Here is a 13,446-nt window from a genome sequence, read left to right as displayed (position 1 = left end):
CAGAATCAACTTCTAAAACCAGTTTGCCTTAACTCATTTAATTCAATTTCAGTTAGCCTGATGACTACTGCATCTAATGTTGAAAATTTAGAATTAAAAATGAAATATTGGCCGGATGCAGTGGCTCATGCCTGTATCCCAGCACTTTGGGAGGCCGAGGCGGGTGGATAATTTGAGGTCGGGAGTTTGAGACTAGCCTGGCCAACATGGTGATACCCCATCTCTACTAAAAATACAAAAACTAGCCAGGCAGGGTGGCAGGTGCCTATAGTCCCAGCTACTCAGGAGGCTGAAGCAGAATAATTTCTTGAACCCCAGAGGCAAAGGTTGCAGTGAGCCAAGATTGTGCCACTGTGCTCCAGCCTGGGCGACAGAGTGAGACTCTGTCTCAAAAAAAAAAAAAAAAAAAAAAAGAAAGAAAGAAAAGAAAAAAGAAACATTTACCAAATAATATGGCTGAGTATTTATGACTTATTTTTGTACTGCTAATACTTTATCACATATAGGGACTCATGAGATTGTTACATATTGTTGTAACTATCTTTTTCTGTTTCACTCATTTTGAACACTATGCATTATTCTTCAGCCAATTTGTCAAAAAAGTCTATTTCTTTACAATTTTGAATTTCTGCTAAAAATGTTTAGTGAAATAAAATTTATTCCATTAAAAAATGAACCTTTTGATTATTATTGCCTCCTTGGTACTTTCCTTTATTATAAGAGTCTATGAACTCTACGTGTGTGTGTGTATGTATATATATATACACACACACACATATGTATGCATTAACCAAATTAGCATATTCTCAGAGCTCATTTCTGTTTAGTGAGGTACTTGTATTTTAAAAGAATAAAGAAAAGTGGGTCCCTCTTTTGATCACCATTCCATGTTATTTATCAGGATATCTAACTGATAAAGATTTTGTTTTGTTTTGAGACAGAGTCTCTCTCTGCCTCCCAAGTTGGAGTGAAGTGGTATGTGATCTCGCTCATTGCAACCTCTGCCTGAGCTCAAATGATCCTCCTGCCATAGCCTCCCAAGTAGCTGGGACTACAGGTGTGTGCCATCTTGCTCAGCTAATTTTTGTATTTTTTGTAAAGAAGGAGTTTCACCCTCCTATTCAACATAGTATTAGAAGCCCTGGCCACCGCAATCAGACAAGAGAAAGAAAGAAAAGTCATCCAAATAGGAAGAGGGGAAGTCAAAGTATCCCTGTTTGCAGATAACATGATTCTATATCTAGAAATCCCATAGTCTCTGCCCAAAAGCTCCTTGAACTGTTAAGCAACATCAGCAAAGTTTCAGGGTACAAAATTAATGTACAAAAATCAGTAAATTCCTATATACCAACAATTGCCAAGCCAAATCAGAAACATAATCCCTTTCACAATTGCTACAAAAGAATAAATACCTAGGAATACAGCTAACCAGGGAGGTGAAAGATCTCTGCAATAAGAATTACAAAACTCTGCTCAGTGTGCCCAAAGAAATTTATATATTCAGTGCTATTGCTGTCAAACAACAAATTACATTCTTCACAGAACTAGAAAAAAAAACTATTCTAAAATTCGTATAGAATCAAAGAAGGGCCCAAACAGCCAAGGCAACCCTAAGCAAAAAGAACAAAGCTGGAGGAATCACGGTATCTGACTTCAAACTATACTACAGGGCTACAGTAACCAAAACAGCATGGTACTGGTACAAAAACAGACACATAGACCACTGGAAGAGAATAGAGAGCCCAGAAATAAAACCACACACTTACAACCATCTAGACTTAGGCAAAGCTGGCAAAAACAAGCAATGGGGAAAGAATCCCTATTTAATAAATGGTGCTGTGATAGCTGGCTAGCCATATGTAGAAGATTGAAACTGGATCCCTTCCCTACACCATATACAAAAATCAACTCAAGATGGATTATAGACCTAAATGTAAAACCTAAAATGGTAAACCTGAAAGATAACGTAGGAAATAACATTTTGGACATAGGAACTGGCAAAGATTTCATGACAAAAATGCCAAAAGCAACTGCAGCAAAAGCAAAATCTGACAAATGGAACTTAATTAAACTTAAGAGCTTCTGCATAGCAAAAGAAACTATCAACAGACTAAACAGGCAACTTACAGAATGGGAGAAATATTTACAAACCTTATACACCTGACAAAGGTCTAGTATTCAGAATCTACAAGAAACTTACACATACAATCACAAAAACAACCTCATTTAAAAGTGAGCAAAGGGCATAAACACACTTTTGAAAAGAAGACATACATGCAGTCAACAAGCATATGAAAAAATGCTCAATATCACTAATCATTAGAGAAATGCAAATCAAAATCACAATGAGATACCATGTCACTCCAGCTATTATTAAAAAGTCAAAAAATAACAGATGCTGTTCAAGACCAGCCTGGACAACATGGCAAAACCTCATCTCTACTAGAAATCCAAAAGTTAGCCAGGTGTGGTAGCACGTGCCTTTAATCTCAGCTACGTGGGAGGCTGAGGCAGGAAGATCACTCGAACCTGGGAGGCAGAGGCTGCAGTGAGCCAAGATCACGCCACTGCACTACATTCTCTCCTGGGCAACACAGTGAGACTCCACCTCAAAAGAAATAAAAAATTAAAAAATAACAGATATTGGCGAGGTTGCTGAGAAAAGGGAACTCTTATACCCTGCTGGTGGTGGTGTAAATTAGTTCAACCACTGTGGAAAGCAGGGTGGTAAGTCCTAAGATAACTAAACTGAAAACAGAACCACCATTCAACCCAGCACTCCCACTACTGAGTATATATCCAAAGGAATATAAATCAGTACCATAAAGACACATGTGTGCAAATGTTCATTGCAGCAACATTCATAATAGCAAAGATGTGGAATCAACCTAAATGCCTATCAATGACAGATTGGACAAAGAAAATGTGGCACATATACACCATGGAATACTGTGGAATACTATGTGGTCATAAAAAATAATAAGATCATGTCCTTTGTAGGAACATGTATGGAACTGGAGGCCACTATCCTTAGCAAACTAATGCAGGAACAGAAAACTAAATACTGCATGTTCCTACTTATAAGTGGGAGAACACATGGACAGAAAGAGGAGAACAACAGACACTGGGACCTACCTGAGGGTAGAGGGTTGGAGAAAGGAGAGGATTAGAAAAAAAATAGAACAACTTTCGGGCACTATGCTTAGTACTCGGGTGATGAAATAATCTATACACCAAACTCCCAAGTCACAAGTTTACCTACATAACAAACCTGAATATGTACCCCCGAACCTAAAATCAAAGTTACAATATTCTTCAGGATCACTGAATAAAAAGCCCATAGAGATTCAAAAAAGTCATACACTGAAAGTTATAAAAACCTTGTAGTCACCAACCCTCACAAATCTAAAAGAGAATGATCAGAAATACAAGCTCATTGTATTTTAAGAAGATTGACCTCTCAGAGAAATTCACATTAGAGCCCTTAAAAATCCCCCCAAAAATGACACCCAAATGGATCTAAAACCTTCAAAAAGAAGTTAGACCTGAACATTAGGAGAAATTTTAATATGGCAAATTGATTTTAGACAAAGCATATGTTTTACTGTTTACTTTCATAATGAAGGTTGAGATGACAGAATGAAGTAACCATAAAGCACTTGGTAAAGAGTGTGAAGTTTTTAATTTACAAGAAAGAAAATGGAATAATTCAGAAATGCTGGTTATATCACACCCTTGCCAGGATTCTCATGCCTTGGGAGAGTCTAAGTTGGGGCCGTTTGTCCTGGAAATCACATACCACCAGAGGACAGGTATGGTCTCCTCAGAGACCTGAGTTTTTACATCCGTGAGCATAGGCAGCTACATAATTTGCAGGGCTAGGTGTTCAAAAAACAGTAAGGATTTCAAGGTAGTGACAGCAGAACATTAAATTAAGCCTGAGACCCTTCTGAGTGCAGATGCCGTGCAGCTACCCAGGTCACACACCCCACCCCTGAGGCAGCCAGGTCTATGAAAACAACCATTGCCTACTTTCTACTTTCTCTTCTACCCTCTCTCCTCTACATCTTCTTTTCTTTTCTCCTTCTCCTTCTTCTTTTTCTTTTTCTTTTTTTTTCCCTGTAGGTCTACTTTATGCATCTTCTCTGTTAACCTCCATATCTTGCTTTCTTAATGTAAAGTCCCTGGGGTAGCTAATGGAGGGAAATTCTGAGCTTAGATATTCCCTTGGTGGATGTTACCCATGATTGACTCAGTTTGAAAAGAACACGTTTCCTAAAGATACTCAATATTTTCTTAATTTCCTCCAAGTCTGCCCATTAATGCAGCAGCTGGCCTCCTGGCAGAAGCAGAGAACTTTTCAGGAACGGAGAGATCAGCAGTATCAAAACAATCTCTTTCAAAGCATAAGATGAAAATGTACTAATGTTCTTTCTTTTCCCCTTTAATTTGACTTCCTGTGGGAACTTCCTTTCCTGTTAATAGAATGGAGGTAAGAAACTTATTGTACCAATGTTTCCAATGTTTTGTTTTGTAGGGATTTCATTTGTTTTTGTTTGTGAGAGGGTCTTGTTGTGTTGCCTAGGCTGGAGTGCAGTGGAATGTGTTTTGTTTTTGTTATTTGACATGCCATTGATTGAGTGTTTACTATTTGCTGAGCACTGTAACATTTTAGAAACTTTCTAATTTCTAATCCTTTTAGTAAGTATGATGAAGTGAAAGACAGGTAACCTCTACCGAATACTTACTATGGATCAGGCACTGTGCCGAGCTTCACATGCATTATTTAAATTTATCTTCAAGACATCCCCATGGAATAGGTATTATTGTTATCTCTATTTTACAGAAAAAAAAAAAAAAAAAACCTAAGAAAGTTTCTTTGAACTGGAGAGTTCAAGTGGCTTACACAGCTAGTAAATGATAAAGTTAGAAATGGAACCCAGAACTCCAAACTCTCCCCCATAGCTCTATCCTATATATAAGAAGGTATCCCTTGCAATATAACCTTTTGCAACTTACAGTGTTTAATTTGCAGTACTTTTAAAACTGACTTTCATAAAACTCTGTGGAATGTAATTAATTTAAAGACAGCATTCTTAGCACATAGGCTATGTTTAAAAACAGGCAGCAGGATACAAAATTTGGTTAGACAGCAAAAATAAGTTCAAGAGATTTAGAGTACAATACAGTGACTATCATTAATAACAATGTATTGTATTCTTGACAATCACTGAGAATGGATTTTAAGTGTTCTCATCATAAGAAAATGGTAAATATGTGAGGTAATACATTTGTTAATTAGCTCAATTTAGTCATCCCACAATGCGTACATGTTTTACAACATCATGTGGTACACAACAACAACAAAAAATACAGTTTTTAACTAAAAACACTTTTTAAAGAAAGTTTTGCTGTTAAAAAAGTCTTAAGAAATACCATTTGGATGTATATATTGCATCCAAAAAAAGCACTGAAAATCATGATACCATTATATGAAAAATTGAACTAGTTGTAAGTATATGGGATAGTGATTTGTCATAATTGACTGCATTCCAATGTGTTAATGTGGTATCAAAAATTCTTAGTTCAAAAAAAAAAGAAAAAATTCTTAGTCCATTTTTTAATCTAAATATTGCTTTAATAATTTGTATTAACAATTTTGGAGCTACTGCCTTAGCAGAGTAAAGTTTATCTAAACTAAAATTAATAAAAGTGCCATTTAATAACCCTTCTTCTAAAAAAACAGGCAGTAGGCCAAACTTGTCCTGGGGGTTGTACTTGCTGACCCCTGCCTTGGAGAATAAATTATATGCAAAGACACTAGGCAGGAAAGAATAGAAACAGTTCCTGTTTGCTTTGAAGGTTGGAAGTAGCATAGAATCTGTCATTACCTTTGTTGGGAATGTTCAAGGAGAGATAAGGCAGTTGCTAAAAAGGGGAAGATTTATCTGAGCCAGAGGAGAGGTACAGCTGTCAAGTGTGCCTGTGCTAGGGAGGGAGTGAAGTAAGGTGTGGAGTTTCCACCAGAATCATGGGGTTGTCACAATGCAAACATGCCATGGCTGGTCATCTGGAATGCCCTTGAGACAAAGTATTATGTGTTCAAAGGGAGTAGACATCTCCCTCAGAGAAACTTGAAGATAACATTTTAAAATGTTCTATTGAATGTGATTCATACATTTCAAAGTAGAGAGAAATAGGAGTAAGAGGTGCAGTGAGAATTCTTTACCTACTTCCTTTGACCACATAGGGTTGTCTGTTATAAAAGAAGTTGAAAAGGAGATGTGAGATCAAATATCCATCATTGCCTCTACAAGAAAAGGAACTTCACTGGAAGAGAAGTCAACTGAGTTTATATTGTAAGGAGGCAAGAGAGGGACTGGCTCCATGTGCAATATTAACTAGCATTTTTAGAAGCTAGTCTGGCTGGTCATTCCGAAATAACCAGCATTCTGTGAATGGATTCCTGTGACCTCTGTCCCACTGTTCTAATGAGCAACAGGACCAGCTGCTTCTAATGTTGCCCCATCAGCAGTCCCACGAACTTCAGGCAGAGAAACAAAACTTTAGCTGGATGTGGAGGGGTCTTGTCACTTACAAAAGACAACAGAAGACACCAATGGAAATTATTTGCATTTAATTTATTCCCCAGTTATTGCCATGAGCTCCTTTTTAAAACGTTGGAAGTGATAGATTTAGGGGGCTGAGGAATAAAATGTCCCAATTGGCCTCTGTGTCTTGCATCTAAAATTTGATCACTGTGTAAAATTTAAGGCTTATATTTCTGCACAAGAGGGGAGGAAAAGGAAGTGTTTGAAACACTGAAACTATAACTAGGTAGTTGATAAACAGATTCAGAGGTGTATATATAAATTTAGATATATAGATAATTTAGATCTATATATCTATCTAAATTTATCTATCTATCTATCTAAATAGATAGGTAGATAGATAGTCGGTCTTATGTGTGCCTTACCTTTTAGAGCTAATCCAAGCATCGATATACTACCAAAGCCAAGTCCTTAATCATTCCAGGAACATCATAGAAATGAAATGTGAAAAACTAATAATAATCATATACTTTGTGTGTGTATGGTTTTTTCCCAGCACAAAAAGGGTTTGTATAGGCTAGTGGTCATCAAGCTGTTAGGAAGAAAAAAATGAAATTAAAACCAAGATCTTCTCATTTCTATTCAAAACCTATTGTCCTTTTTTCTTTTTCATTTTTATTTTGCATTATATATTTAATGCTGTAAAACTAATGAGGATTCAATACTAGCAGAAATTCAGACAGAGGGATTCATTGTTAGTTGATTGTTAGTAATCCTTATCTCTGAAGCTATTTTCATCAATTTTTCTTTTGTGTACTTTTTCTTGGTTTCCAATGTTTTAAAAAAATGTGTTTTGATGCATAATTAAAGGAAACATCATGAATGTGTATTATTTTTTAAAATACTCATAGAAAATGAATACCAGCATCATTGAATAGTTAACACATGACAGCAAAACCTGCATGAATAATTCTCAGCTCAGAGACACTGGGAAATATTTAATTTTTACATGGTGGAGTTTTTTCTGTTATCTATAAAGGGTCACACATGATCGTATTCATCCCCCCTTTATACTGAGATATTACATCAACTTGTGAGGCCATTTTGTAAATCAGTTTGAAATATTGCTGGTCACTACTTATTATATAGTTACTTAAAGAACAGTGTAGAAGCTGGATGGGGATTAATTCCTTTCCTTCCCATCCTAAGAGTCATGGCTGACACCTGTATAATAATGACAGGTTAGAGAAGAGGATAACAAATTTATTTGATCACAGTTTTATATAACGTGGGACCCTTCAGAATGAAGACCCTAGATACAGGGAAAATAATCCTTTTTTTTTTTTTTTGAGACAAGAGTCTTCCTCTGTCACCCAGGCTGGAGTGCAGTGGCACAGTCTCAGCTCACTACAACCTCCGCCTCCTGGGTTCAAGTGATTCTGCTGCCTCAGGCCCGTGAATAGCTGGGATTACAGGTGCCTGCCACCATGCCCGGCTAATTTTTATACTTTTAGTAGAGACTGGGTTTCTCCATGTTGGCCAGGCTGGTCTCAAACTCCTGACCTCAAGTGATCTGCCCATCTCAGCCTCCCAAAATGCTGGGATTACAGGCGTGAGCCACCATACCCAGCCGAAGCAATCCATTTTTATGCTTAGGTTCGATGAAGTATGAACAACTGTGTAGAAATATGATTAGACACAATGTGATCTAATGCTAACAGGCTGAGTGGGGAAACTAGCCCATCCTGCCTGTTCCGATTTTTCTCAGCCCCCCTGTGCAGCACTCGCACCTCCCAGGTAAGAGGTAGGATCCCTCTGGAATGAGGGTCTGAATTTCTTTATGGTCAGGTGTTATACAGAAAAGCGGGGGATGCGTAGAGTAAATATTTAGGTGTTATGGCTAGCCTTGAGGAAAAGGCATTCTGATGTCTATGATCTGTCTTGGAAAAGAGGGATTCTAGTGTCTAAGATTTGCCTCGGGGAAGAAAGAGAGGAGAGACAGGAGGGCGGAAGGTCTGTTTCTGAGGCTGCTTCTTAGGCCTTCACTTTGGGGTGTCATTTACTGAGCCTGAACAACAGCATCCTTGTTTCTGTCTAATTTTCTCTGGGGGTTTTCTCACCTTTACCTTGAGAAAGTTTTCATGGAGTTTTGTGCTTTCTTATTCAAGGCCTTCATTTTAAATATCCCCAACAAAGGGATACAGTAAAAATCATGCTAGCTAATTAGTAAAAGGCTAGTATGAATTAAAGGAAGACTCTATATTACAAAATATTGTTTTAAAGCATAGCTGTGTTTCTTGGAAGTTCATTGTTTCACCTGAATGTAGTATATCTCATTCTAATGAATTTGCTTTAAAGACCTGCCAGTGATGGTTTGTAATTATAGTATTAGTTTTTTAAATTCAACTGGGGTCACGTAACAATTTTAAAATTTGACACAAATTCTAATTTGTTTAATTTTCTTACTTTAAATTCTTCATATAAAGACAATGAAAAGCTAAATTCAATAGTTGTACAAATCTAAATAAGAATACAACTTAAGACTTTTCTGTCATTACTAACACTATGGAAGATCTGATAGAAGGCATAAGAAAATACTGAGACCATCACAGTGCCTACACATAATAAGTATTCCACATATGTTTGTCAGGTGAGTATATGAGTTGTTATAATTCCCAGCATTACATTAAGGGAACAAGTAGATACATGAAGAGAGTACCAGCAGCATTTTCCATTCTCCCAATTGTCTTCAGTTATTATAGCAGATAAGTTTTTAATCCTATGTTTGTGCTAGCACTAGCATTTACAGGTTTCACCCTGATATATGGCCCATTAACATACAATAATCTGAGTTCAGAGTAATTACTTGTATCACTCAACAGAATAGATCACTGAGGCACTGGGTGACCAGTTGACTTTCCATGTGATGAGATGTGATGAGAAAACAGCAAAGCTGAAGGTTCTACTTGGCTCCTCTGGAAGCCATATTTCTGCTTTCTCCTCCCTACATCACTTTCTTTTTCTTTAATGGAATTCTGGGAAGATGTGTGAGTGAGAGAATCTGAGTATGGAAGGTGTTGCAAAGATGTATATGTTGTAAAAAACTAAGGTAAACTATCATAACACATAAATAAACTATGTCCCTAAAGCTGCAAATATTTTAGCTGAGAGCAGTTATTATTACGCTCAATTATTTGTTAACCATCATGATGAAATGTCTTCCAGATGCATCTTTGCTTATATCAGCTTCTTTGCAAGCAGTCTGTAAGGTGGCTTAACTAAGAGTAGTCAGATTCTATTTATAATGTAGAATAATAAAAATACCCAAATCTATTCAGTCCTTTATAGTTCCCAAAGCTTTCCACATCCATCATCACATTTGGCCTTCTCAATAGCCCTGTGGAGTAGATACAGATGATGTAATTGCAGCTGGAAATGAAGACCATATTCAAATGGAGCATGTCAACCAATTTGCTAGTACAATTTTCTCCTATTTCTGTGACACAGATGTGAAAACAAACAAACAAACAAAAAAAAAAAAAAAAAAAAAGAAAGAAAAGCAGAATGAATGCCAAGAAATAGCATGTGATTAGAAATGTTGTTCATTTCTTCTTTCAGTAAACCACAGAAAGATAACAAAGGCTACTGCGCCCAGTATAGAGGGGAGGTGTGTAATGCAGTCCTGGCAAAAGACGCTCTTGTTTTTCTCAACACCTCCTATGCGGACCCTGAGGAGGCCCAAGAGCTGCTGGTCCACACGGCCTGGAATGAACTGAAAGTAGTGAGCCCACTCTGCAGGCCAGCTGCTGAGGCTTTGTTGTGTAACCACGTCTTCCAGGAGTGCAGTCCTGGAGTAGTGCCGACTCCTATTCCCATTTGCAGGTAAAATCTCAAAAATAATTCAAAGGAAAAATTCCATTTTTCTATCGCACAACAGAAAGAGTTTTTGAAAAATGTTGTAATGTGCAACAGGAAAAGGAAAAAAGCTGGTTTTCATCCAAAATAGGAGGTAGTGGCTGGGCACAGTGGCTCATGCCTGTAATCCCAGCACTTTGGGAGGCAAAGGTGGGTGGATCACTTGAGGTCAGGAGTTCAATACCAGCCTGGCCAACATGGTGAAACCCCGTTTGTACTAAAAATACAAAAATTACCCAGGTGTGGTGGCGCACTTGTAATCCCAGCTAGTCGGGAGGCTGAGGCAGGAGAATCACTTGAACCGGCGAGGCGGAGGTTGCAGTGAGCCGAGATTGCACCACTGCACTCCAGCCTGAGTGTTGAGACTCCATCTCAAACAAAGAAACAAATAGGAGGTAATTAATCAGACAAAATGTCTATCATGTAAATCACTGAAGATAACCTAAAATACAAGTACTTAGAACCTCTAGAAAATGTCATAAATGGTGTAATATTCCATTACTCTTGTTATTGCTCACAGTATTATGGTATCCATAAATATCCCAGATTTCTGTCAAATGAAAGGAGAAATCTTAAACTAACATGGACCTCATTAGTAAGCCAAGATAGAGAAAATAAAAACTGTACATTATTTGTCAATAAATGAGATCATGCCAAGCATTTCAGAATGTTATTTTAAAGTACATTCCATCCAAAATTCTAAGTTCTAATGCTGTTGCCTCATTTGGGTGGGGTAGGAGGGAATTATACTGTAAATAGATATTTTTTAAAATTCTCATACTTTTTAAATATTGAAATTGATAAACTTATGTTCAATAGAATTATCTTCACCTTTAATTACTCCTTATGTAGGAAAAAAAAAAAAAGAATCAATCTAATTTTTGAGCCAAATAGAACAAAGTTCAAATACTGTTAGTTCTGCTTTCTCGATGTGTGTGGTCTTGGCTAAACTTCAGTTTCCTCATCTGCACACTAGAATTGAGAGGATTAAAGGATAAATCACACTCATAGAGTATGTCAGAAACTAGATAGACATTGTTATTCTGAAATTTTCTGTTGAAGAAACCCCATGAAAACTACCAACACAGCACATTTCCACTATTTTGATAAAACCAGAAACTATTTAAATATTGCAATAATTTTAGGACACTCTCTATTTAGCATATAATAACAACAGGATGGTCATTAAATTAGAGTTCTGTGTTCCTCAATTTACTGCAAAGTTTGAGGGCTTGGAGACACTATAAGAGTAATATAATTTGTTTATTCCTCTAAGAAGATTGTATTGTGATCAGGCATGTCATCTAAAAATCTCTAGGGACTTCAGCATTGACGGAATAAGAAGGGGAAAGAGAAGGAGAGAAAAAGTAAAGTTACTCCAAAAAAAAAAAAAAATGGGAAGAGTAGGTGAGAGGCAGTAAAATTTGTTTTAATAGGACTTAAGAAATACTGATGCTATTTCAACTGTCCTTGCAGTTATTTGAAAAAATAGTGCCTCTGTTAATGATCACTTCTTTAGATTTCTCCTCCTTGGGCTTCTTTATAGGATTCTCCAAAATTGTTTATTTGATGTACTGCTCATCATTGAAAATCCTTTTGCTAGAAAGTAGCACGTGTATAATAAACAGAAATGTAACCAGCAAAATAAAGTGAGAGTAGATTCTATCAGCTTTATCCTTTAGTACTACTAACATAATGTGTGGTGGCCACAGAATTGTTATCATACTTACACAGTGACACTCAGGCAAATCAGCTCAACACCATGGACAGATGCTTGAGAGAAATAATAATTAGATTAGAAAAATTCTTTGTATGTGTGACAGCTATTGTGGTTTTCTGATTACACAACCCACAAGACTCCGTTGTATAAAAAAAGAACACAGTACTTTCATTGCTAAAACCCAGAGAGTTGGTCACTACTGAGGTGTGTGTTTACTTATGTTTACTTATATCTATATTTCTGTACTCTGAATTCTATTTCATTGATGGTTTCTCTATTTTTGCAGACTTTGGATTTAATTACTGTCTTTATAATTAATTTCAATTTGTGCTATGAATTTCACAGGTTTTCATCTTTTAAAAAATTCTTTACTCATATAATTATTTTTAATTATTACATGCTGACATTGGCAAAATGTTTCTAAATTTCATATTTAAAAATAACTATATAAATTATATAATAAAGTTAATAGTTATATTAATAATAATTAATAATATAATAGTTACTAATATATAATATATAAGTTATATAACATATATAAGTTATATAACTATATATTACATATTATAAGTTATATATTATATAATATTTTATAATTATATATGTTATATAACATAACATATAATATAAATTATATAATCTATAAGAGAATATAATTATATGTTATACAATATAATATATAATTATATAAGTTATATAATATATAATTATATATAATTATAATTTGATATTACAATTATATATTGCATTATATAACTTATATGAATAATTATAATAGATAATAATTAATATAATTATATTATATTATAAAACTTATTATATAATTATTTTAAATATGAAATTTAGAAACATTTTGCCAATGTCCACATGTAAATACCATTTGGAATTTGATCAGAATGATGGTAAGTTTATACAATTAATTTAGGGCAAATAGCTATATTTACATTACTGAGTATTCTCATTTAGGAGTGTGGTATGCCATTCCTTTTATGTAGATCTTATTTTATGCCTGCTAGTAAATTTTGATGATTTCTGTCTTACATGTTTTTTTTTTATTAAGTTTATGACTAGATGTGTTTTTGTTTTGTTTTGTTTTGTTTTTGAGACTGAGTCTCGCTCTGTCCCCCAGGCTGGAGTGCAGTGGCGTGATCTCGGCTCACTGCAAGCTCTTCCTCCTGGGTTCACGCCATTCTCCCGCCTCAGCCTCCTGATACAGGCACCCACCACCACGTCTGGCTAATTTTTTGTATTTTTAGTACA

General features: G+C 35.8%; 1 protein-coding gene across 3 annotated transcripts in view; it reads left to right on the top strand.

Moving 5' to 3' along the window:
• Positions 1-13,446, top strand: part of MUSK (muscle associated receptor tyrosine kinase) — a 130,910-nt gene that overhangs the window by 93,066 nt on the left and 24,398 nt on the right. For 2 of the 3 annotated variants that reach the window (XM_025360020.1, XM_025360019.1), the window contains one exon: positions 4,486-4,492. In XM_025360020.1, the coding sequence (XP_025215805.1) occupies positions 4,486-4,492 (7 nt within the window). Of the gene's footprint in view, positions 1-4,485; positions 4,493-10,169; positions 10,434-13,446 lie in introns of all 3 variants that reach the window. The other variant, XM_025360018.1, reaches the window with a different exon arrangement.

The sequence above is a fragment of the Theropithecus gelada genome, chromosome 15, assembly GCF_003255815.1.
Source record: "Theropithecus gelada isolate Dixy chromosome 15, Tgel_1.0, whole genome shotgun sequence".
In the NCBI taxonomy this organism is placed as follows: domain Eukaryota; kingdom Metazoa; phylum Chordata; class Mammalia; order Primates; family Cercopithecidae; genus Theropithecus; species Theropithecus gelada.
This window is presented reverse-complemented; position numbering and strand designations above follow the sequence as displayed.